Source organism: Eurytemora carolleeae, unplaced genomic scaffold, assembly GCF_000591075.1.
Source record: "Eurytemora carolleeae unplaced genomic scaffold, Eaff_2.0 scaffold1307, whole genome shotgun sequence".
NCBI lineage: Eukaryota > Metazoa > Arthropoda > Copepoda > Calanoida > Temoridae > Eurytemora > Eurytemora carolleeae.
In genome coordinates, this window is record NW_019397365.1 from 66,480 (window position 1) to 92,677 (window position 26,198).

The window sequence follows — 26,198 nt, forward strand, 5'->3', positions numbered from 1 at the left end:
GTTACGTTCAGGTACAGAATTCACATGTTTTGGTGGATACGGTTACGCTCAGGTACAGAATTCACATGTTGTTGTGGATATGGCTACGCTCAGGCAAAACTTATTAGATTAATTTTTCAAGGGCTTGTAAATATATAAATTGAAGCCCTGTAGCTTAATTGATCAAAAAGTTATTAACCATTTCAGATTGCTTTGAAACACCGACCTGCAGTTTGACTGTCCTCCACCCTACCCTATGTATTAAAAAAATTATGATGTTGAAAAAGTCGTTTCTAAGTCGTTTTAAAAAACCACAATGAGGGCGAAACCCCCCCCCCCCTCCTAATCGTAAAAGGGTTAATTTAAAATTTTATTTCAGGATTTACTTTTGGTTTTCTGAATTTTCTTTAAATTTCAGACTACTGTTTGATATACAGATAGGATTCCTAGATGCTGATGTAATGACAGAACTATCAGCATACGAAACCAACTCTTGGGTAACAAATGTTCTAGAATCAACAGCTGATTATTTTAATCAATTTGATCAGAATATAAATTATCGATAAAACATCTGACATTCCTGAGTTTAAAAAACGTATACACATGAACAAAAATTACATTTATTATCTACACTTCAAGTTTTGAACATTGATTAGAAGGTTCATTTACGTTACATAATTGGTTTTTATATCAATGTTTCATATAAAAAAATATTAATATAGTTTTATTCAAAAAATATTAATCATTTAAACTTATTGTTCAGGTAAGGTATAAGTGGGACACAATGCAAACAGAATTCACATGCTGTGGTGGATACGGTTACGCTCAGGTATAGAATTCACATGCTGTGGTGGATAGGGTTACGCTCAGGTACAGAATTTGCATGCTGTGGTGGATACGGTTACGCTCAGGTACAGAATTCACATGCTGTAGTGGATATGGTTACGCTCAGGTACAGAATTTGCATGCTGTGGTGGATACGGTTACGCTCAGGTATAGAATTCACATGCTGTGGTGGATATGGTTACATTCAGGTACAGAATTCACATGCTGTGGTGGATACGGTTACACTCAGGTACAGAATTCACATGCTGTGGTGGATACGTTTACGCTCAGGTATAGATTTCATATGCTGTGGTGGATACGGTTACGCTCAGGTACAGAATTCACATGCTGTTGTGGATACGGTTACGCTCAGGTACAGAATTCGCATGCTGTGGTGGATAAGGTTACGCTCAGGTACTGAATTCACATGCTGTTGTGGATACGGTTACGTTCAGGTACAGAATTCACATGTTTTGGTGGTTACGGTTACGCTCAGGTACAGAATTCACATGTTGTTGTGGATATGGCTACGCTCAGGTACAGAATTCACATGCTTTTGTTGTTACGGCTACGCTCAGGTAGAGAATGCACATGCTGTGGTGGATACGGTTACACTCAGGTACAGAATTCAATTGGTGTTGTGGATAAGGATAAGGTACAGAATTTAAAATGCTGTGGTGGATACGGTTACGCTCAGGTGCAGAAATCACATGCTGTGGTAGATATGGTTAAGTTCAGGTACAGAATACAATTGGTGTTGTGGATAAGGTTACGCTCAGGTACAGAATTTAAAATGCTGTGGTGGATACAGTTACGCCCAGGTGCAGAAATCACATGGTTGGTGGATACAGTTACGCTCAGGTACAGAATTCACATGCTTTGTTGGATATGGTTAAGCTCAGGTACAGAATTCACATGCTGTGGTGGATACGGTTACGCTCAGGTACAGAATTTGCATGCTGTGGTGGATATGGTTACGCTCAGGTATAGAATTCACATGCTGTAGTGGAAACGGTTACGCTCAGGTACAGAATTCACATGCTGTGGTGGATACAGTTACGCTCAGGTACAGAATTCACATGCTGTGGTGGATATGGTTACACTCAGGTACAGAATTCACATGCTGTGGTGGATACGGTTACACTCAGGTACAGAATTCAAATGCTGTAGTGGATACGGTTACGCTCAGGTACAGAATTAACATGCTGTGGTGGATACAGTTACGCCCAGGTGCAGAAATCACATGGTGTGGTGGATACAGGTTTACGCTCAGGTATAGAATTCATATGCTGTGGTGGATACGGTTACGCTCAGGTACAGAATTCACATGCTGTAGTGGATACGGGTACGCTCAGGCACAGAATTCACATGCTGTGGTGGATACGGTTACATTCAGGTACAGAATTCACATGTTTTGGTGGTTACGGTTATGCTCAGGTACAGAATTCACATGCTTTTGTCGTTACGGCTACGCTCAGGTAGAGAATTCACATGGTGTGGTGGATACGGTTCCACTCAGGTACAGGATTCAATTGGTGTATCCCAGTTGAAGAAAGACAGGGACAGGTAAGTATTTGACCGAGGGAAAAAGTAATATAAATAATAATTCTTATTGATGGTCAAAATAATTGATATGCAACGTGAACGTGATACATTTTTGGAAATATTTAGCGATTTATAAAGAACGATTTTGTTGAAGAATGAAACTTCACCTATCAATGATCTTTACAAAATAGAATTTAATTTGTATTGCACTTATTTACAGGGGTATATGGACTGGAAAAAGACAACTATGGGAGGAAGTAGGAACTCTGTACCAGACTCTTGTTGTCTTTTCGTTTCCCCAGGATGTGGGTCTAATCTATTTGAGGTAACAACAACAACATCAACAACAACAACAACAACAACAACAACAACAACAACAACAATAACAACAACAACAACAGCAACAACAGCAACAACAACAACAACAACAACAACAAAAATAACAACAACAACACAAATAACAACAAAAGAATTTCAAAACAATGAAAAAGAAATGTTATGGTTTGGATTGGATTGTAAATTTCAAAATCAATATAATGACCGTTGCCTGTTGGACGGTGGTTTTTTTTATAATGCCGATAGTCTTTTTAATGCAGTGCTAATTGATAAAGATATATTTAGTTATTCTAAGCTTCAAATTTATATGACAGTTTTTTTTCGTTTCACTGGTATTAAAATCAAAATATTCTCTTTATTCTGAAGCCTATCAAGTTTTTAGTCCTGAACTGCATTATTTTCACTGACTTTGCTTAACTAGTTAATATAACAAATTAGTAATCTCTGTCTGGATGTTTGTTAATTTGTTGACAGATTAGCCGCAATTGTGGTTAAACTCTTATTGGGAAACTCGGTATTACCATGGGAATGTATTGAATTTTGGCTTATTAATTTTAAGCTTTGAGAGTTGACTTAAAAAGAGATAACTAAGTTTACAGGCTGAAGGCTGGGTTATAAAGTACAAAATACAACCATTTTTTGTTTTGTACTTCATACGTAAGAATTTCCAATGATCATATGAATGTTGTAAAAGTAGAAATCTGTAAGATTAAAGTGCATGGATGCATAACAGTGGTGCAGCGAAAAAGTCATGATAAAAACTTATCACAGCTTTGCAGGGAAGAAATCCTAGTTAAGCTTATTTAGGTGAATGATATAAGAGTAGTAAAGTAATAGTAATGTGATGCATCGATGTATCAGTGATGCAGCGAAGACATTTAATTAAGTTTATCTAGGTTAATGATATAAGAGTAATTATCGGTAAGATTAATGTGCATGGATGCATAACAGTGATGCAGCGAAGACATTTTAATTAAGTTTATTAAGGTGAATGATATAAGAGTAGTTATCAGTAAGATTAATGTGCATGGATGCATCAGTGATGCAGCGAAGACATTTCAATTAAGTTTATTTAGGTGAATGATATAAGAGTAGTTATCGGTAAGATTAATGTGCATGGATGCATAACAGTGATGCAGCGAAGAATGGAAACACATGTAACTGTTATTCTCATGCTTTTCTCGGTAAGAACTTTTACAAAATAACATATTTTTATCCAGAATTAAGAAATTTTCCTAATTCAGAATAATTTCCAAAATAATCCAAAATACTATCCAAATGGGGATTTCACAAAAAAAAATGTTACTATCCATTATCCCAAACTTATAGTCGATCCATGTATAAATTGTTATAAGATGCATTTGATATGTTGCTAATCACCAGTTTGTTTTGAATTTAATTTAAAGTCTTCAAAAACAGGGCTGGGTTGGGGGGATAGGAGATAAAAAAAATTATCTCAAAAGGTTTTATTTTAACCCTATTCCTGCTGGGGGGGGGGAGAGGAATTCTTGCAGTTATGCAGCTGATGTGCATTGTACTCAGCTGTTGCCTTGCATCTAACTTTGCTCAGGTAATGGGAATGTTCATGGTAATTGATCGGAATTTACTCTTTTTTTTAATTTCTGTTTGTCTGTTCATTTATATTTATTTAAAGCGTAATTAAGGTCAAAAGTTCAACCATCGAATGCTGTCATATTTAAGGGTTTGTACTTTGTAATATAGAAATATCCAAAATTTTTAAATCAGGAAGGTTAGTTTTTTTTCAAGTGTATTTCTCTTAGAGACATCCACTGAATGTTTAATTCTGATGATACTTTTAGTGAATACTTTTAGTGAAAATAACCATGGAGTTTTCGCCCGAATATGCAAGAATTTTTGCAAAGGAATTGAGCTTTTGTAACAAACATAAATTTTCTAACCCCTATATCTTTGCAACCTGATTGTGTTAACCTTTGATATTTCAAACTTAGACTATTTGATCTACCAGAATAAATAGTTTTAAATATCAAAGGTCTAGAAAAACGGGTTGCTAAGTTATAAGAATTAGAAAATCTGAGTTTATGGCAATAACTCAATTCCTTTCGTAAACTTTACCAACATTTTCATTTTTTTGTATATCTTTAGTATTTTTCTTTTAAAGCATCTCAACCCACTGGATAAAAATTATCGACAGGGTAAGACTATGGATAACTGTATGCTGGGTTTCTATTTATTTTTAACGACTTTTTTCTTCCTTTTACATATTTGTTAATCGTTTTTTGCCTTAAATTTAAGGGCAAAACAAATTTTTTTTAGTCCAGATTTCGTCCAAACAAATATTGAAATTTTCCGATAATTGATAAAGTTCAATTTCATTTTACCGAACAACTTTTAATGTTTCCATCATTACAAATATGGATATTTTCTGCAAATTTTTATCAAGTAATGAATTTCATTTTCATTTTAACTAATAATTTCAATGTTTCCGTTATTTAATGGAACTTTTTGATAATTCTATAAAAAAATGTTCGTTCAATACCGAATCTTTGCCAAGCCTTACTTCTGTGACATCTTGTTAATCAATGGATGGTGCAGCCTGCATATATTATTGGATTATGTATAAACATTATCTTTATTCTTCAAGATTAATTGTTTGTTTTTCATTAAAAATACAGATATTAGATACAAGGTTTAAGTTGATTAATAAATAAACATCTAGATCTAGTTAGATATTTGTCAAATTATTTAGTTTTCTTTTTCTTTACATAAATGAATTCTTTTTTCTATTGACAAAGAATTTATATGAAACCCCTGATCTGATGTTAGATTTCGTTGTTTAGTTTGCTACACTATAGTTTCAGAAGAAGTAAATATTTCCATTTACTGTTATAGCGCCGATATAAGGACTTATCTCTAATTGGATAATGAGCTAGATAGAATGATAGATGTTACCGTCATGCAATTTTTATTGGTTCAGAATACAAACCAAGCACATATGGCTAAACCCTGACTGGATCAGCGGATAATGGACTTGGCATACAAGAGCTAGTGGCTGTTAGATACTTATTACATGAATGAAATTGTATAATTTATTTTAAATACCATTTTTATTGAGAAAGAATTTTTTTAATCTAATTATATCTAAATTATATAATCTAAATTATATCCAACTAAGATTTATGTTTAATTATATAATCTCTAAATATATCTAATTATATCTAATTATATTTATCTATTTAATCTAATTATATCTAATAGTAGATTTTGCTTTTCAGGGAGACGACTACAGTGTTTATGAATATGAAACCAGATCAAGGTAAAATAAAGAAGCTTAAGGAGATTTTTATATCTTTCCAACCTGATGGTGGAATCTTAATATTTTAAACTTAGATTATTTGATCGGACAGAATTCATTGTTTGAAATATCAAAATTTTACACCATCAGGTTGCAAAGATGTAGGGATATTAAAAGTTTGTGACAAAGACTCAATTCAGTTAAGAAACTATAAAATGCTTGAAATTTGGCGCTCCTCGTTTTACTTCTGATTCTGATCTTTTAATTGAAAATTAAGAAAAACAATGCTTGCTTCGAAAACCAAAATTCTCACTAAATGATGTCCAAACTATGATGTTCTAATCTCTATATCTTTGTAATCCAATGCCGTAGGCCTTAGACATTTCAAACTATGAATTCTGTTAGATGAAAAAATCTATGTTTGAATTATCAATGGTTTACACCATCATGTGGAAAAAATATAGGTATTAGCAAATCAGAGTTTGTTACAAAGACTCAATTCCTTTTTGTATATTTTTTAAATATTAAAGTTGCGTAGTTTACATATAAAAGTATACATATGAAAAAGATACCTGAAAAATGTCGATTTTTCCATGTAAAGTTTCTCTAACAGTTTCAATTAATATTACTAACAAATAGATTTTCTTGTTTTTGTTTGTTTCTTTAAATATTAAACCTTAAAAATTTTAAAATATGATTTTATATTAAGCTTATTTTTTTAACCTTTTCCATATTTATCTAACTTTTAAACCTTGCAAGCTGAAAATATGACTTCAAGCTAGAGTTTCCAACGAAATTTTCTTAGAACGAAATTCGCGAAAATAAACGAACGAAATTGGTTGAATTTCATTACAAAATTTTCGCAAATTTCGATGTAGTTTCGACAAAATTTTGACCTCATTTTTGCAAAAATTTCGTCCATTTTCGCGAAATTGTCGTCAATTTTTTTTGTCGATACAAATCGATTTTTTTTCCTCTTCGCTTCAATAAGATTGTTATCTGGTGAGGCCCCTCTAGGATAAATGTATCGCACATTTTCATATTATTTAATAGATAAGGTAAACTAGCGAATAATCTCATGAAAACAATAGTTTCTGAATTTATTAGTAAACAATTCGTATATATGGAAGTTGAGAAAATATATTGTTTCTCAGTGATTTCCTGCATCTCTATTTACACACCTAGTAATTAAGATGTAAGCTGTAGTGTTTAGTGTTGAATCTTAAATTTTCAAAGAACGAGACAACCTGAAAATCTTTAAACCTATCACGACGGGGGGGGGGGTGTTTTCAACCCCATCCTGTGATTTTTTCTAAAAAACTTAATAACGGCTTGCATTAGAATGCTGAAACTTAGTTTTTTTTTTAAATATTTCTGCAACGACTGCTATGTTTAGGGGATGTTGAAATTAGCAAATTCAGTTGTCAAATTGGGTTTCAATTAAAATTTTTTTTATATTTTGTTAAAAATGTTGGAAAATAAGGTTCAAATTTTGCGAAAATGGGTTGTTGAAAATTTTTCCGAAAAAAATTTCGAACGAATTTCACGAATTTAGCCAAAATTTTGACGAAACTTTTCGCGAAAATGAAAAAAAAATGTTGTTTTTGCTCACTTTTTTGTTGCCTGAACAAAATTTTTGCAAAAGAGAGTAAATGAAAATTTGGAAACCCTTATTTAAGCTTATTTCTATAATCTTTTTCAATGTTTATCTAACTTTTAAACTTTTAAATCAAAATTTAGATAAATATGAAAAAGATTAAAAAATAAACTTGAAGTCATATTTTAAAACTTAAAGGTTTAAAAGTAAGGTTACATGAAAAAAAAGTTTGAACATAATAGCTTGAGCATATTTGTTAAAAGTTTTTTTTCATGTTACCTTACTTTTAAACCTTTAAGTTTTAAAATATGACTTCAAGTTTATTTTTTTAAATCTTTTTCATATTTATCTATCTTTTGAATCTTTTTAGTTGAAATTATGACTTTCAGCTTTTTGTTTCTAGGGGTGGTAGTGTTAAAAGAGGAGCTGGGGGTTCAGAAACAACATTCTAGTAAGGAAACAGCAATCAATCATTCAAATTGAATAGTTTAATAACAAAATTGAAATGATCAATTTTTTTAGCTTTGCAGTCACTTATAGTTTGTTTTCTGTCCTACTGTCTAAGAAGTATTTCTGTGTAAATTAATATGATTGATTGCTAGTGGTGTCGAACCATCACAAGAAATCCCGCTTGATCTCTAACGAAGACGATGCGCTGCCTATGTACAACTTTAAACGCGGCAAAAGTGTTTAACTATTTGTCACTTTTTTACGAGAAGATTTGCTATTTAAGGCCAGAATAGAGTCGATTTTAAAAACTATTTTGCAATGTTTAAAACTATTTTCTGTAAACTAGAATATTTCATTTTGCATACTTTTTTTCCATTCTTCACTAAAACCTATGTTTTTTTATAAGTTTTGCCAATTAAATTGGAGTCTTAAGAATATAAACTTTTTTAGTTGTAAAACATTAGATTCATTCAAAATTAACGCTTTCTTCATGTTCCAGTGTTCTTAATCGTTTTGGTTTTTGGTTTTTTAAAAACTTGATATAACTTCCCACACTTCAAAACTGCATTTGTTTAAAGTTTTTTTTTGTGAAATATTTTTATCCCACAAAAAAAGATAAATCGAACCAAAAAAACGATCTTTAAACCCGTTTTAGATAGTTTTTGGAATATTTGTTTTGCATTTATTTCTATCAGGGTCACAATATATTTGCAACAAATGAACCAAAGCGATTAACAACATTGTTAGATAAGTATGCGGGGCTCCATAGTTCTATTTTACTTTTTTTATCATCGGCTACATATAGGGGAATAATATTTTTTACCCCCACCCACCGTTACACTAAATTAACTGAATGTCTTAGTTCTAAGTTCCTAAAAACGACTTAAAAGTTTTAAAGTTTAACAATTGTAGTTTTGAATTATAGGAAAAATCATAGATTTTTTAACAATTCATGGGAAATAATTTTTAAGATTTGTAACTTTTATGAATATTTTATTTCGAAATATTGTTAAAAATTTTATCAAATTTCCTTCTTTCTTTCAAAAGCTAGATTCAATTTTGTTGCTTTGACTTTGTTAAGTAAAGAATTCTTTTTCAAACTTCTTTTCAATGTATTTCAAGTTTTTAGAGATTTCTTTGTTTGTTCTCATATTTAGATAAAAAGAATTATTCGCAAAATAAACTTTTAAGACACGAATTATCTTTACATTAAGATTATGATTGTGTATAGCGTTATTTATTGTTTTAAAAATTTAGTTTTTTAATGTAAAAATAATTGTTTCACACTCTTCACAATTTAATTTTTAGTGTCTAATTGTATCTTAAAATAATGCGAGAAAAAATATTGTGAATTAATTTTAATTTTGTAAAAACATGTTTAAAATAAACGTATTGTGAAGACACAGAAAAAATCACCAAATGTTTTATCTTGTATCATGTTAATTTAATCAGTTTTTACATAGATTAAAGATACAAAACCAAAAGAAAACTTAATAAAAGTTCAAAGAAAAAGGAAGACAATTATTTTGATTGTTAATTTGTAATTTAAAGAAGTTTTACCAATATATTACTTTCAACTTTTTTTAAATTTTGGATGTACTTTTTTTGATAATGTACCTTGCAAAAGTTTTATTATTTTTTTTATTTGCCTAATTATTTAATCTGCTGAAAAAATAAAATTAATTTGTAAATTGAAACTTCGGATTTTTTACATTAAATATTGTTATAATAACTATTAATTACTACTTAACCGGGAGATTAAGGGAGGATAATTAAATTGAGGGGAAAACCACTTAGCCGAGGGCCTCCAAGACCTTTTTGGGACCCTGGAAATAAAAAAGTAGGGAATTTAAGGTTGGTTATTTCGTTGAACAGGAGCTACGCTCGTGAGGTTTAGAACCCCAAAAAGGTCTTGGAGGCCCTCGGCTAAGTGGTTTTCCCCTCAATTTAATTATCCTCCCTTAATCTCCCGGTTAAGTAGTAATTAATAGTTATAACTTCTCTGTAACAATTGTAAAATGTCGTCTTCTTTTAGGATTTACAGAAAAAAAAACTGCAGCTTATCTCATCTCATTTCTTGATTTAACTGAACAAAACTATATGTCGTCTTCTTTAATTTTGTCCTCTAATCTTTACTTGATCAAAATTTAATTACGGACGTAGTCTATAAATCGATTATCTTTCGTCAAATCTAGCTCCTTCCAATTTTTTATACGGTCTGCGATAAAAGAATTGAGTCTTTGTCACAAACTTAAATTTTAAAGACCATAATTATCAGAAAAATTATTATAGATTTCACATTTATGTCAAATATTAGATAAATAGCACTTAAGTACTCGTCCATTTATCAAAGGAATTGATTTTTGATACAAACTTAAATAAACGACTTTGGTTTGCAAAGATATAAGGATTAGGAAAAAGAGTTAGTGACAAAGACTCAATTTGTTTAAAATGCTTCCTGAATTCTGGGAAAATCAAGTAAGATAAAAGAAATAAATAATATCTTTTTACCTTATTATAAAGAAATAATTTATCTTTCCAATTTACCTTTGACAAAAGGAAGCATATTGCATAAATCTTGCAAGAAAGTTTTGCATTTTTTGCAGATGTTTTACAGTACTGTGTGATGAGGGAGGGGGGTAGGCACACCACACCTTTTTTACATCCCCACCACAATGACGCCGCAGTTCACCAATATTTCTTCCGACCTCACCTTTTTTTGTCCAGACGTTGCTTCTGTGTTTTCAGATGTATATTATTATGTCCTGTAACACTTTTTTCAACTGTTATTTAAAATAACTTGATTTTGTTTAAAATGCATTCTGTTTGACAAATAAAAAGATATATAAGTGCGATTTTGCACATAACGGAAAACACCTATTTTTGTCCGAACCACAACTATTTCTTGTCCGAACCACAACTATTTCTTGTCCAGACCACACGCTTTTCTTATTTTACTCCTAAACTGCAACGTTTAGGTGATAGTCGCTGGGATTTTATAAATCTAAAACCAAAAATTAGCATATTTTTGGTGAGGGGCATAGCAAGTGGTTTTGATTTGCTCGAGGTATTGTGAAATAAAACTTTCCATGAATTGTTTTATTTTGTTTTTATTTAAAAAAAACAGGATACAATATTTGTATTAATTATACACAACCTGACGTGGCTTAAAATTGGACGAAAAAATAAAGGTAAATTGTGACGTCATTTGTGGTCAATACAATAAACAGCATTAATCCTGCTCACATACGTAAACCTGGGGGTCGCGGGGTGCAATTCAAACTGCCTTAAGTATGGTTCTTGTGTCACTATGTTGAAAAAAATATTAATTATAAGTTAAAACCAAGACCACAAATTTCCCAACACCGTTTTGCTGAATCATTTAAAATAGGAAAATAAATTTAAAGTATTTTGAAGTATACAAACGAGTCTAAAGCAAAAAAAATAACAATTCTACAGGCTGCACGTTTTTACTTTACAAAGGATGATTTTAACGTTTTAATGTTTAATAAGATAATGATTTTAATTCACCTATAGCTAATACACACGTTGAACGTTATTTAAAAAGTTTACAAAACAAAGAAGTTGAAAGGGATATGTCCAGGGATCATATTGTGTTAATGTACATAACTTGTGAAAATAAATTGTACACTTTAAACTACTGTTCATGCTCAAACGGACTAACAAAATACATACAGAGTGATTGTTCAAATTCCTTTCTATTCTAATCTCTGTTCTGTGATATTAATTTTTAAAATTAGACAACACAATTTCTGAACCTCTTGTATTGCATTGACTTTTTATAAATACATAAATATCATCATCACTGTTCAAAAACTCTAGCGTGTCTTTTTCTTTACACTATCTAAAATAAAAGAATAGCATATTTTTATTGTTTAAACTTTAAACAAAACGTTCACATAAATAAATACAGTAAATAAATAGATAAATATGAAGTTTAAATACATTGACTGTCATCACTTGATTTTATTAAATCATTATAAATAGGGTTTTAGTTCACAAACCATCGGTGGAATCCATCAAATATAATGTTTGGGTATCTCACGGTGTTAAAAAATCTTAAATGCTTCAACAAGTGGTGTGGAAATAAAAGAGAGTAAAATTGAGATGTTTTTTTTCACGGCCAGGCCTATCAGGAGAACAAAATTTGAAATAAATCGTTAAAATTCATATTCGAACATAAATTTATACTTAAAGTTTAGTTTTAAAGGTTTTTAAACTATTAAAAGTAATTTATAGAAAAATATTGATTACAAAAAAAATATGTAATATTTTCCATGTTAAAGACATTTTTCTTGTCAACCCATCAAATGTAGAGGCCTAATTTACAGGTTTAAGTTAATTCAAATTTAATCCCATGCACTTCTGAATAGTTTTGTTCGATGATTTCTAATACTGTTGATGTATTCCCGTCTTCTATCTGGTTGATAACTTGACAATTCTAAAATAAAAGAGATTATTTCAGATCTCACAAAAGAGGGTAACATTTAGACAAAACGATCAAAATCGAAGAGTTTAGTGTTTCTCCTCGATGAGATTTTGACCAAAAACAGCCGAAAATATTGATTATTTTAATTTTAGAAAAATATTTAGCAACATAAAAAACCTCCAATGGACTTCGACTATTGGGACTGTCTTTGGGATTTCAAATGAAAGATATTTTCGTTTTTCTAGATTCATAATTGTTTAAAATGATAATGAACTCCTTGGTTTCTAAATCAGAAATTACCCAAAACGGTAAAAACGACCCAAAACTCCAGTTTTGGACTACAAGGAACCCTAATTGCAAAAAAACGGACTAAACAAATTCCGTACAATCGTCTTTGAAGTCTCATCCTTTGTGGGTAACCCTGTACTAAACAAAGAAACCTCAATTTAAAATAATCCAGTTATCAAAGGCAAAAAATACATATCTCATTAACTCTTAATCAGACAAACCTTTTCAGTTTACGGTTGTTTTAAATAGAAATTTACTTGAAATTACATCTGTCTATAACAATCCCTTCTATGACGACTTTTTTTGGTCATGATTTCGTCATTTAATGAAAAAATTCAATAGGATAGTTTAAGAAAAAATAATTGAAAAATAATGTTTATCTATGACTTATGTTTGTACCTTTCGTTTTTAAAGCAAGTCCTCCATTTCTGAGAAGGCCTGGTAAATACCCCCCTGAAGGTGGTTCCCCTGGGAATACTTGGAATAAGGAGGCATCCTTGTCGTCTCTCCTGTTCCCTTGTGCCTCCTTTCGAGCCAACAACTCCTATTTAAGGAGTTGAATTATATTATATATGGTAAATGATTTTATAATATCCTGTAATACAATGACACATTTTTCGAAAAAAAACTTTTACCGAAATCTTTTAACCGCTTTTTGTGGATTAGATATTACAAAAATTGCAAAAGAAAGAAGAAAAAAAGATATGTTTTCTCTATTATGCTTGAAAAAAATTATTAGTAATCATATGAAAATTCTAATAAAATTATGATTTTTTTTATACTGAACTATAATTTTTAAAACATAAAATTATAATTTTTAAACTTAAAAATGTTAATTTTTACCTGTTTTTGTTTCAAGGCTGGAGAACCAGCAGAACCAGTTGAAGATAAATCTTTAAATAGAAAAAAGTTTTTGTAAGAATATTGTTCACTTGTAATTAACCCTATCCCGCCTAGGGTATTATTATCTATATAAACTTTTAATAATAAAGTTATGGATTTTTAACACAGACAAGCCGTTTTAAACACCCGCCCCCCCCCAAAAAAAAAATCTATAATATATAATCAAAACATTTTCAGGAGTTTATTCAATCAATCCTAACAAAACTTAAAGGGAGTGACCGGCAATGTATAAAAGTTAAACTGAGATTGCAGTATTATTGAGCAATTTTTTAGGAATTATTTGAGACGTTATTACGGTGTATATTTGTACAGCAAGAGCGCAATATCCTCAAATATTGAATTGCTGACCAAATATGCGCCGTAACGTCTGATGGGTCTCAAATAAATCTAAACAAAATTTCTTAATAATACTGCAATCTCAGTTCAACTACATTGCCGATCACTCCCTTTAACAACATTAAAGATTTTCTTAAAACATCTAATTCTGCAAAAAATTTCCCAATTTTTATCTAAATTAATTAAAAGAACTTTCAAAATTACATTAATTTAGGTAGGTATGATCTAATGAAAACTTTTCTTTATATTCTAGATTTATAATATTTTACGAGATTTATAGACAAAATTTCTAATTTAAATTATGATTGACATTCTCGGCAAACTTCCTTCTATTATTTTTGCTAAATCGAACACAACGTCAGGTTTTTTCTAGAGCTTTATTGTAATGTAATAATTAATAACGACAGTTCTTCAAAATAAAAAAATTAATCATGTTTTTACCTACTCCGCTGTCAGGGTAAAGCCTGGAGTGCCACCATGGTGTTCTGCTCTCACTAAAAAATATAATTTAAAACACAAACTCGGATTACGCTTACAATACCTTTAAAGGGACAGACCGGCTATGTAAGGTAGTTGAACTGGCTATGCAGTGTTGTGGACAAATTCTTTAGGATTCATTTCAGACATATATACAACTTTTTAAAGATCTGCTAATCCTGAGTTTGGGCGCAAAGTCGACGTTCAAAATCGTACTTTTGGGAATTTTTTTATTTTTATTTTTAAATATCGAAATGGAAACAAAATTCTACAGTAAACTAATTATTGGTTGAGAAAAAAAAAATTATCTTATCATCGAAAATAAGAAATCTTATTCATTTATTAGTTTCTATTATCTCTTATTATTGATTGATTTATTGACAAATTTCTTTTGAGAAATATGTTCCTAACCGTCTAATTAGTTTACTGTATTATTTTTACTTTATTTTTCATCATCATTATTCAATAATTTCAAAAACCCGATTCTGAAAACGTATTCACCCAATTCATGGTTTTGAACGTCGACTATGCACTCAAACTCAGTAATTATACATCGTGGAAATGTTTTATATATCTCAAATGAATCCTAAAGAACTTGTCCACAACACTGCATACTCAGTTTAACTACCTTACACAGCCGGTCTGTCCCTTTAAGGTCCGAATTTGAGGACAAATAAAAAAAGTTCCCCTCGATCCTGCCCTGAATACTTAACGGATTTATTTCCCCTAGGTGTCAGGTTATGTCAAGTTGTTCCAATCATTTAGCTTATCTATGCATATCAGAATCAATGCACTGTAAGGTGAGGGACGAATTACAAATATAGAGGGGGGTAGGGTGAGGACCTGTATTTACCTATATCTCCGATGTTCTGCTTCTCCCGCCTGGAATCCCGCGCCTGAAACAGAAATTAGTTCTGCTAATCATAGATGTCTCTGCAGGTGCATATTTCATATCTACAATCTAGACCTTGTATGTGACAGAGAGACCAAACAGACAATCAGCCAAGATATGACAACTAGGGGGAATCAAAACTTTTTTACTTTACTTAAAATATCAGTACATTTTCTTAATGGTAATTTAAAATTGTGTTTTTGTTACCTACAAACTCAATTAATATGGGACTTTAAGAGTATTAAAAAAATTGGTTCACCCTAAAATACAATAAAAACCAATATGGACATCGGACATTTATTGAATATTTATTCAAGACTGTAAAGATAAAAAGCAACATCAGTAAGACCAGGGGCTGAATACAAATTAGATGGAATTTTGGCTTGATAGGCACATGTAAAAAAAAATTTAATTACTTAGAAATTTCAGAAAACACGTCAGTATACTTAAAACTTAACCCTATCCATGCTGGGGTACTTGAAAACCAGGATACGCTAGGGGGGGGCAATTTGACCCTCCTTCTTTAAATCCCATGTTTGATGTCCAAATATGATACATCATTGGAAAGCTCTAATGCTCTACTTTTAGAAACTGCAAAAAAAAATTGCAAATTTGCAAAAATTTTAATTTTGTTGTAAAATCAAATTATATAGTAAAAATGCTTGCAAAAAATAAATTTCCAAAAAATGAAAAAATATTTATTTTTTAAAAGCTATTGACCATGCCATTTCAATTATACAAAATTTTAAATAACCTGATGTGTAATTAAGAACAACTAAATTTATTTTGACGAGTTGTATGCAAATAATTTGCAGAATTTCTTTGCGAAACCCGGTTTTAGACCTAGAGGGAAGGCTTTGGTTATTTAGGAAATTTCAAAAAATGTCAACAGCCTCAGACCAATACTTTTTGATTTATGTAAAAAAAAAATATGAGGGGTGGGGTCAAATTCCCCCCCCCCCCCCCAGCAGAAATAGGGTTAAAAGGTAAAAATTCCTTTGACTTTTAATGAATGTTAACAGGAATGTAAACATAGTTTTTAGCTAATCTTCTTACAACATTGACAATATTCACAACACCACCCTTGAAACTTTTATTTGATCAATAAAGTTTAAGATAATATCGTTTTACAGGTTGAAAAGTATTTTTTCCAATAATTTTTCCTCTCGTAGAAATGTACAAGTCACTTTTGTGAAGAAACTACAAATAAAAATAATCTGTTTTTCAATTGTTAACATGAATCTCTTTATCATACTCAGACAAGGATACTATTGTAAATCATACATTGCCATCTTTTCATGGTGGGTCTCTGAAAAATACGGTTACAGTCCCTTGAAGGTTTGAATAAAAACATTTGGAGAGAAAATGAACGTATTTTAATGAAATTATTTTTGTTGAAATTTAATTTTGTTGATGAAACCTTTATAATTAGAGATTTTTGAAAGCCATGAAAAACTCTTACCATGGTTGAATAAAAAAGTTGATCTTGATAAATCTCTTCTTTTATTCTTCCATCCGGTCTAGTAGTAGCCCGGATATTAGGAGTATATGGACCCGGATCTCTACAGTTCCCAGAGTACCCGGATGATCCGGTGAGAGAGTATGGATCTTCATCTGATGATGAGTTGACAGTTCTCTTGAGAGTTTGTATCTGATAGCTGGTCGGTGAACTTGATACCTTCTCACACTCTGAATAATATATTCGCTGTATTTCCGCCCGTCAAAATTAAACTTCTTTGTAAGGATCTGATTTATAAAGGCGGTTTAAATTCCTCGCAGGCTGATTTATTTTTTATAAGTGTGGTCCACTGTATTACACGATATACTTCATGATGTGCGTTGCATGACATTCCTATTGAAGGAAGTAAACGTTCAGTTCCAAGGCAGCAGGGTCATTTGACAGTACATCCTGATGGGCGTACTGTAAACTGACCCTGCTGCCTTAGAACTTCATTAAGTATTTCTTGTAATGCATGGGAACTTCCTTATAGGAAAATAAGCCATCATGCGTAAAAGTTCAACCGCCTTTTTAAATCAGATCCTTACAAATAAGTGTAATTTTGACGGGCGGAAATACAGTGTTGGATAATCTGAGGGTAAACTCTGGTTTTTAAGATATCGCTTAGCTTCGGGGCCAAAACTCACTTAACAGAAGGAGAAGATCAACATCACATTACTGGTGTGATCTCGTAGTTTCTCTAGTTTGGATTTTACGCAAAAGTTTGAGTAACAGCGAATTCCGGTTTCATTAGAAATGCAAAACATTCTAATCAATGTGTATTGTGTAGTGTGTAATGTGTGAAAATTTCATTCAAACGTGAAATTTACTTAATTTTTGACGTGCTACAAGTAACCTTTTATTAGATTATGAAAATGTTTTTATATGAATCTGACAGACGATTTTTGGAACTGTTGGGTGCATCTTCGTTCAAGTTTACATATCAGCCAACATTTTATTTTGCAATTCATCTAAATATATTAAGTTGTAATCTCTGTTTGTCCGTTTGTTTTTCCGAACATAACTCAGAAACCCCTGGACTGATTCGCCTCGATTGTTGATTGGGGAACTTTTAAGACCCACGGAAATGTTCTTAGCTTAGTTTTGAGATTCTAAGTTGAGTTGGTGGACTTAAATAACGAAAATTCAGGTTCCAAGTAAAATTGTTCAAAAACGGCGGGAGTAACTTTTAGTAACCTGGGCAGCGCTGGGTTTCCAAGCTATAGTAATTTAATAAATTGCTTATTATGCTTATAAACAGATATTTAGGAGACGTTTAAAAACCCGAACCCCGATGAATTTTAGATTAAAAATACCATATATATATTCTTTAAGAAGAGTAAAACACAATGATACGAAAAATCCTGCAGCATTTACTATTTTATTAGGACAACAGAGTAGAAATATCAAAAAAGGAGGAAATAATATGATTTTTTTAGTTCATTTCTCTTTTTTAAACTCTATGTTTTGATAAGGACCCTCCTAACCAGAAATTGTTGTTAACCTTTGACAATAACTCAGTTGACACTTTTACCTGTTATTGGCATCTTGTCCCCTAGCATCTCTAGTGCCACTATATTGATAATCATGACCCAGACCGGGCACCCAAGTAGGTCAGCCTCATTCCGGACAAACGCAATTGTTGATATACACTACAAATATATATATGTTGATATACACTACAAATAAATATATGTTGATATACACTACAAATAATCCGAAAAAGTAAATTAATGTAAAATATATCAACACTAAACCTATAAGGATAAATTAAGTTTTTAACTACATAGGTCCAACTTTGTTTGGTTTAGCCATAAATTAATTAAAAAACAGATAGGACACCAGATGTCGTCTTTTCAAGACTTAGATGAAGCTCGATACAATAACCCTGCGGCGTTGAGTTACATGACAGAGAGAGCCTGTTCTACGCCGACTGCGCGTAGCTCCTCTGGGCTTTTGCCTCAGGGTTGTTGTGAACGAGTTTCATCCAAATTTCGAAAAGACAATAAAAAGTGTCCTATCTGTTATTTTAATTAATCTATGGGTTTAGCATATGCAAGGCTACAGCAAAAATCGTGTACAAAAAGAGATTATTTTTTAGATATAAAAGTCACCCCTCTCTGTTTAAACTTTAAACAAAACGTTCACATAAATAAATACAGTAAATAAATAGATAAATATGAAGTTTAAATACATTGACTGTCATCACTTGATTTTATTAAATCATTATAAATAGGGTTTTAGTTCACAAACCATCGGTGGAATCCATCAAATATAATGTTTGGGTATCTCACGGTGTTAAAAAATCTTAAATGCTTCAACNAGAATATATACAGGTTTAGAGGTCTAGAATATATACAGGTTTAGAGGTCTCGAATATATACAGGTTTAGAGGTCTAGAATATACAGGTTTAGAAGTCTAGAATATATACAGGTTTAGAGGTCTCGAATATACAGTTTTAGAGGTCTAGAATATATACAGGTTAAGAGGTCTAGAATATATACAGATTTAGAGGTTTCGAATATATACAGGTTTAGAGGTCTAGAATATGCAGGTTTAGAAGTATAGAATATTTTATAGAATATTTCATATAAATTATAAACATCTTTAGAATTTGTCCAAAAATCGTTAAAAAACTGTGTCCTTTTTATTAAAGGGTTTGAATAATATGTATATATTTTAGAAAAAAGGAAATAATTCTGAACCTGTCTTTCTCTAGTAGCCCTGAGGGTAGTTTAAGTATATCATTACTTACAGCCGTTTCTTCAGCGGTATTTTTCACATATACTCCATTATTGTCTAATCTAAACAATATTTAATTTAACTCCATTATTGTCCAATCTAAACAATATTTAATCTAACTTCATTATTGTCCAATCTAAACAATATTTACTCTAACTCCATTATTTTCCAATCTAAACAGTATTTAATCTAATCCATTATTGTCCAATTTAAACAGTATTTCATATAATCCATTATTGTCCAATCTTAACAATATTTAATCTAATTCCATTATTGTCCAATCTAAACAATATTTAATCTAATTCCTTTATTGTCTAATCTAAACAATATTTAATCTAATTCCATTATTGTCTAATCTAAACAATATTTAATCTAACTCCATTATTGTCCAATCTAAACAATTATTGTCCAATTTAAACAATATTTAATCTAACTCAGAATAATTGTCCAATCTAAACAATATTTAATCTAACTCAGAATAATTGTCCAATTAAACAATATTCAATCTAACTCAGAATAATTGTCCAATCTAAACAATATTCAAGATAAATCTCAATTTAAATAATTAAGATAATCCTCCTTGTGAGAAACCTTGAAAATACTAAACATATTCTTATTTTCAATTCTCCATTTGTAGCCGGTTATTGGCTGATTAACAATGGTACCCTTTAAAGCCTTTTTTCTAGGAAAAACAGTGTGTCCAAAAATTACCATAGTATTAGTGGTTATTTCAATTTTAAACTGTATATTAACGATTTTGGACTTGTTTCATACGTACTAAAATTTCTGAGCGAAAAATGTTTTAAATGATATGTTTGGAATAAGAATTATTTTTTTTATGATCCGATGGACNATCAATTTCTCGAGACAGGAACATCAGATAAAACTTTCATGGGTCGCGATCAAGAGCTAAAGAGATTAGCTTTTAACCTATACCCCCTTTCATTTTTCCTTTACTGTCCCTTTAACATTGTAAGTTGTAAGGAAGCATGTTTTGATCACAGTTATGCAGCAAATTAAATTTACAAAGAAATTGAGTTTTTACCACAAACTCAAATTTTCTAATCCCTATATCTTTTCAGCCTGATGTTATAACCCTTTGATATTTTAATAATTAATTTATTTTAATAATGATATATTAGATTATTTGATCTAACAGAATTCATAGTTTGAAATATATAAGATCTACGACGTTTGGTTGCACAGATATCAGGACTATAAAATCAGAGTTTGTGGCAAAGTTTTGCAAATAGAATGCATGTAATCGGGGGGTTATAAAATTGCTTGACTGTTTACCTTTTGATTAAAATATTTCCTCCTTCGTCCATTTTGAGTTTGCATCCGGGTCCAAGTTCTCCCTTCACCTATACAGACAGTGTCAGAATTTAATGAATTTAAGCCGCGGCTTAAATCTGCCAAAACCGGTTTCAATTGAGTGCCGGCCATATTTTAGCCACAGTTTGAATTTAAGCTGCCGCTCAAATTCTTTTAATTTGGCCTCAGGACCAATAAGAGCAAATCTAGAGAGTGGGGGTTATGTGTTTGCTTTCTACACTTTATAAAGATGTGTTGCAAAAAAGGTGCCCTGGGTCGACTCTACATACACTGGGTACATAAATGCATATACAGGACATGTTGTATCGGAGCTGAGAACTTTAGAATGGTGGATATTGAGATTAATGCTTGATCCTCTCTTTTTATACATGTGTTGCAAAAAAGGTGCCCTGGGTCGACTCTACATACACTGGGTACATAAATGCATATACAGGACATGTTGTATCGGAGCTGAGAAATATATATATATACATGTGTTGCAAAAAAGGTGCCCTGGGTCGACTCTACATACACTGGGTACATAAATGCATATACAGGACATGTTGTATCGGAGCTGAGAACTTTAGAATGGTGGATATTGAGATTAATGCTTGATCCTCTCTTTTTCTTAATCTCGAGACTAACTTAATCTTGCACTTGTATCCTGAAAAGTGTATTAAATTCAACCAATCAGAGTCGCGTATATGAAGTTGACAAATTTGAAATTGTGCACGCCATTTAATATTATATACAGAAACAGGAGTGATTTTTAAATTTTAAAAACTGGCTTTTGATTTTTTCTCTACTATATCCAAGAAAGAACTGATTAAGAAGAAAATGAAAAGCGCGTCCATTGGATTGGATACTCAGATTAAGTAATTGGGATTAAGGATATCTCATTCTAAAGTTTTCAGCTCGGTTCGGATTATGAAACATTGAGGGTGAGGGTGGATAATATTGTATGCACACAAAATAAATATAATTTTAAAGAGTTTGAAAACTGGATAACGATGGGTTTAGGCATTTTTTTAAGAAACTGCTCAATAGTTTTATCCTTATCACGTGATTATGTATTTTTCTAATTAATGTTTAAATATATTAAGTAAATAATTCATATCAACGCAAAAAACTAATATGGACGCGATCGGTTCAGCCGTTTTGACGTTTATTGGACACAAACGGACAAACAAACACCCAGACACCCAAGCATAAAGTATTTATATAGATATACAGACCTGTTCAATATTACTGTCTCGTAGTGGATTACTGAAACCATTTAGCCCGATCCTAGATAAATAAAATATATGGACAATAAAAGATGTTTATATTAATTATCACTATTTAATATAAATTGACATCAACAATTAAAAAACACACTGTATAATGTTTGTTTTTGTTTTCAAAGCCGCCACAAAATAAAATAAAGAAGGAAATTGCAGGCTGCAGTTCCGAATCAAAAATAAATAATTAAATCCTTTTTTCGCTCTTAGACTTTGAAAAATAATTTCCCTTTTTTAAAAGACGACTTTCAACCCCTGTATTAAATGCCTTTACGATTTAAGTTTTTTAATATGATATATTTGCAAAGTTTTGCTTTACAATCTGAAAATGTTGACTCTAACGGAAAACAAAAGGCTTTCTCTTCTATCAGATTCAGCATTTTTCATTGTGAGATAAACTTAAGCTTTAAGAACAAGCACTTTAAAATATGCTTAACTTCAAATTTATAATACAAAGAACATGAATACATGCCACAAATTCTAATATTTAAATTCTTATATCTCTGCATCCTGAAAATCCGGTTCATTAGGCAGATAGAAAAATTAGTGTGCAGTATACTATACTGCCATAAATGGTAACACGGGACGGTACACCAAAAGAATCATCCCTTTCTAGGGAGATTAATGTGCTGCAGCCTGCCGGATGGTGATGGAAGTATGAAAAGTATGATAAGTAAGATAAGTATGAAAGTATGAAAAGTATGAAAAGTATGAAAAGTATGATAAGTATGAAAAGTATGAAAAGTATGATAAGCATGAAAAGTATGCTAAGTATGATAAGCATGAAAAGTATGAAAAGTATGATAAGTATGAAAATATAACTTGATTGATAACAATTTGTTAGATCAAATTTAGAACATATTAAAACTATCAGATTTGTTGCAATTGTATGAAGGTACAGGATAAATGTTTTAAGCATGCGCTTACTATGCTCAGAGTGTCGAAAAAAAATTTAGTTTCAAAAATATTTTAATGACTTGTAAACTTGTCAAATCTAACATTTAATCTTTACTTCATCACCCAGTATATATTGAATATTGAGTTTAAAAATTGAGACTTTTTTGGACACCCTGTATAGTGTGTACAGGATGCAATAATTCATCTTGCATTGTCGGCATGCTACATATGCTATGCTATATATATAGGAAGCTTCATACATAGAAACTTTTTACAAACTTGGCTTTAAACATAGACAAGTTATGCGTTACAGACGAAACATTATCATAGATGGGTTTGAACATAGACAAATTATGCATTACAGACGAAACATTTTCATAGATGGGTTTGAACATAGACAAATTATGCGTTACAGACGAAACATTTTCATAGTTGGATTTGAATGCAGACAAATTATGCGTTACAGACGAAACATATTCATAGTTGGATTTGAACACAGACAAATTATGCGTTACAGACGAAACATTTTCATAGATTGGTTTAAACATAGACAAACTATGCGTTACAGACGAAACATTTTAATAGTTGGGATCAAACATAGACATGCTATGCGCTATAGACGAAACATTTTCATAGTTGGATTTAAACATTCGCGCTGCAAACGGATCAATTACAACAAAAAGACATTCTGGAGGCAAATCGAAATTGTTAAGATCGCGGGTAAGTTGCAAAGTTTCAGGTGTTGAAATAGTTCAAAGGGAAACTTATCATGTAACCTTGTTTCCATAGTTGGTTTCCAAATATTCCAAATTAGGTTTCCAAAGTAGGTTTTCAAAGTAGGTTTCCATAGCGTGTTTTCCAAAGTTGGTTTCCTAATATTCCAAAGTGCGTTTTCAAAGTAATTTTCCAAAGTAGGTTTCCAAAGTAGGGTTCCAAACAGGTTTCCAAAGTAAGTTTTCAATGTAGGTTTCCAAAGTAGGTTTCAAAAGTAGGTTTCCAAAAAGGCTTCCAAAGTAAGTTTTCAAAGTAGGTTTCAAAAGTGGGTTTCCAAAATTAGTTTCTGAAATAGGTCTCAAAATAGGTTTCCAAAGTTGGTTTCAAAAGTAGATTTCCAAAGTAGGTTTCCAAAGTTGTTTTGAAAAGTAGGTTTCCAAATTAGGTATCAAAAATTGGTTTTCAGAGTTGGCTTCCAAAGTGAATTTCTGATTTCCGGGGCTAAAAAAAATGTATGTTTTCTTGGTTTCCTTGGTTTCCTTGGTTTCCTTGGTTTCCTTGGTTTCCTTGGATTCCTTGGTTTCCTTGGTTTCCTTGGTTTCCTTGGTTTCCTTTGTTTCCTTTGTTTCCTTGGTTTTCTTGGTTTCCTTGGTTTCCTAGGTTTCCTGGGTTTCCTTAGTTTCCTTACAGTTTTTAAAAATTTCCTTTAAATAAACGCAACCAATAATTTTTAAGGTCTTTTTTACTTCAGCTCTTGTTTCAAAATTTAAAAAAAAGTGGTTAAACTACGAGCCTAAGTTAAACCACTTCTCTTGAACTTGATCCAGCCACTAAAGAGAAAAAGTTAAACTCAATCTACTTAAATCATTTGATCAAAGACGACCTCTAGCGGATGTTTTTGAACTAATTATTCTATGCTGCTTGCTAAGGTTCCTTAATTATCCGGTATAACAAGAAGTATACCCCGGTTTCCTGGCTAAAAACAAGCAGACATATTTTGGTATATTGTTGAAAATAATTCAGAGCGCTTGGTGCCACTAGCAACACAAATCCATTCTCTCTATAGAACTATATGCAAGCGCGCTGTTTTGCATTTGTGATATTTTAAACATCCTAAACAGAAAAGAAAAGATAGTTGGGGGGTTGAAATTTACCCCCGGACCCCACCTTTTTTGTATTCTGAGAATCAATTTCCATCCTAATTCTTGTAGATTACAATTGCTTTTTACATACATCCGATGATCCTAGAGATAATAAAGGAAATGTATTGAGAGAATTGAGATGTAAAATTTTTCTTCTTTCAGAAGAAGACAGTAATCAAAACTTTTGTATTCAGTTTCCTGTGATATATCTCCTGATGGGTTGAGGAATGGTTGAGGAGGGGTACAGGTAGAAAGGGGTAGATAGGGGGAGGGGGGAAGTGTGTGACCTTCAGTGGTTTCAAGCTGATCTACTTAACTTTTTCTTCAACCTCGACAGTCGACATTGTATTCAAAAATAGAATAAAACTGCTACATACATTTATGGTGTACTGTCTGGTTCTATATTTGTATCTGTTGTATCTGTACCTGTATCTGTATCTNCTTCCCTGGTGGTTTCTGAAAAATGAAGCATATCCAGGTCTAATCTATGCTAATAATACAATTCAAGTGTCCTCAATATGAATAAGCTTCTTACTTGTCAGCATACTAAAGTGTGATGGTGGAGGGGGACAGCATCAAAAATTTTACTTCTACAAGATGTCCAGTTGGTCAGCTTAGACTTGTTGGATTACATATATGTATAAGATACGACTTACTGAGTCAACAAACAAAACAACGTTTGTAAATTACATTACAAAAAGGAAATCGGTAAAAATAAGTTTTAAACCTATCCCGATTAGGCTAGTTTGTCTAATATTGCCCCTTCCCTTTTGCCTTTAGAGTTGAAACAAGGGAGTGTGATACATGTCCCTAGTCCAACATACTGTTGAAGGCAAAAAATTATACCTCTAACTTTAATGGTTAGGGTGAGTGAAAGGGAGGATTTTAAAAATGTACAAAAAGTACGACGGAAAAATGTTAAAAATGATTATTTTTACTTTTGACAAATATTACTACACTCTACCCTACCCTATACAATATTACTACACTCTACCCTACCCTATACAATATTACTACACTCTACCCTACCCTATACAATATTACTACACTCTACCCTACCCTATACAATATTACTACACTCTACCCTACCCTATACAATATTACTACACTCTACCCTACCCTATACAATATTACTACACTCTACCCTACCCTATACAATATTACTACACTCTACCCTACCCTATACAATATTACTACACTCTACCCTACCCTATACAATATTACTACACTCTACCCTACCNCCCCCCCCCCCCAGCAT

General features: G+C 31.6%; 2 protein-coding genes and 3 long non-coding RNA genes across 5 annotated transcripts in view; 2 read left to right on the forward strand and 3 right to left on the reverse strand.

Moving 5' to 3' along the window:
• LOC111713768 (CD63 antigen) overlaps positions 1–3,890 on the forward strand; it is a 12,933-nt gene extending 9,043 nt beyond the window's left edge. The window contains exons 9-12 of the mRNA XM_023488714.1: positions 398–476; positions 743–808; positions 2,570–2,674; positions 3,762–3,890. Coding sequence (XP_023344482.1) covers positions 398–476; positions 743–808; positions 2,570–2,674; positions 3,762–3,890 — 379 coding nt within the window. The remainder of the gene's footprint in view (positions 1–397; positions 477–742; positions 809–2,569; positions 2,675–3,761) is intronic.
• Positions 3,891–4,176: 286 nt separating this feature from the next.
• Positions 4,177–9,421, forward strand: LOC111713767 (uncharacterized). The gene is made up of 4 exons (XR_002767779.1): positions 4,177–4,255; positions 5,940–5,980; positions 7,960–8,007; positions 8,159–9,421. It is a non-coding gene; the product is annotated as an uncharacterized LOC111713767 (long non-coding RNA).
• Positions 9,422–11,897: 2,476 nt separating this feature from the next.
• Positions 11,898–14,477, reverse strand: LOC111713775 (uncharacterized). Its single transcript, XR_002767783.1, has 4 exons — positions 14,425–14,477; positions 13,588–13,637; positions 13,144–13,288; positions 11,898–12,468 (listed from the first exon to the last, which is right to left on the reverse strand). It is a non-coding gene; the product is annotated as an uncharacterized LOC111713775 (long non-coding RNA).
• Positions 14,478–15,272: 795 nt separating this feature from the next.
• LOC111713769 (uncharacterized) lies at positions 15,273–18,665 on the reverse strand. Its single transcript, XM_023488715.1, has 4 exons — positions 18,648–18,665; positions 18,385–18,502; positions 16,815–17,041; positions 15,273–15,356 (listed from the first exon to the last, which is right to left on the reverse strand). The coding sequence occupies exons 1-4, from the start codon at positions 18,663–18,665 to the stop codon at positions 15,273–15,275; spliced, it is 447 nt and encodes a 148-aa protein (XP_023344483.1).
• A 638-nt stretch (positions 18,666–19,303) lies between these two features.
• On the reverse strand, positions 19,304–22,218 carry LOC111713776 (uncharacterized). Its single transcript, XR_002767784.1, has 4 exons — positions 22,143–22,218; positions 20,890–20,957; positions 19,557–19,655; positions 19,304–19,317 (listed from the first exon to the last, which is right to left on the reverse strand). It is a non-coding gene; the product is annotated as an uncharacterized LOC111713776 (long non-coding RNA).
• Between the last annotated feature and the right edge of the window lie 3,980 nt (positions 22,219–26,198).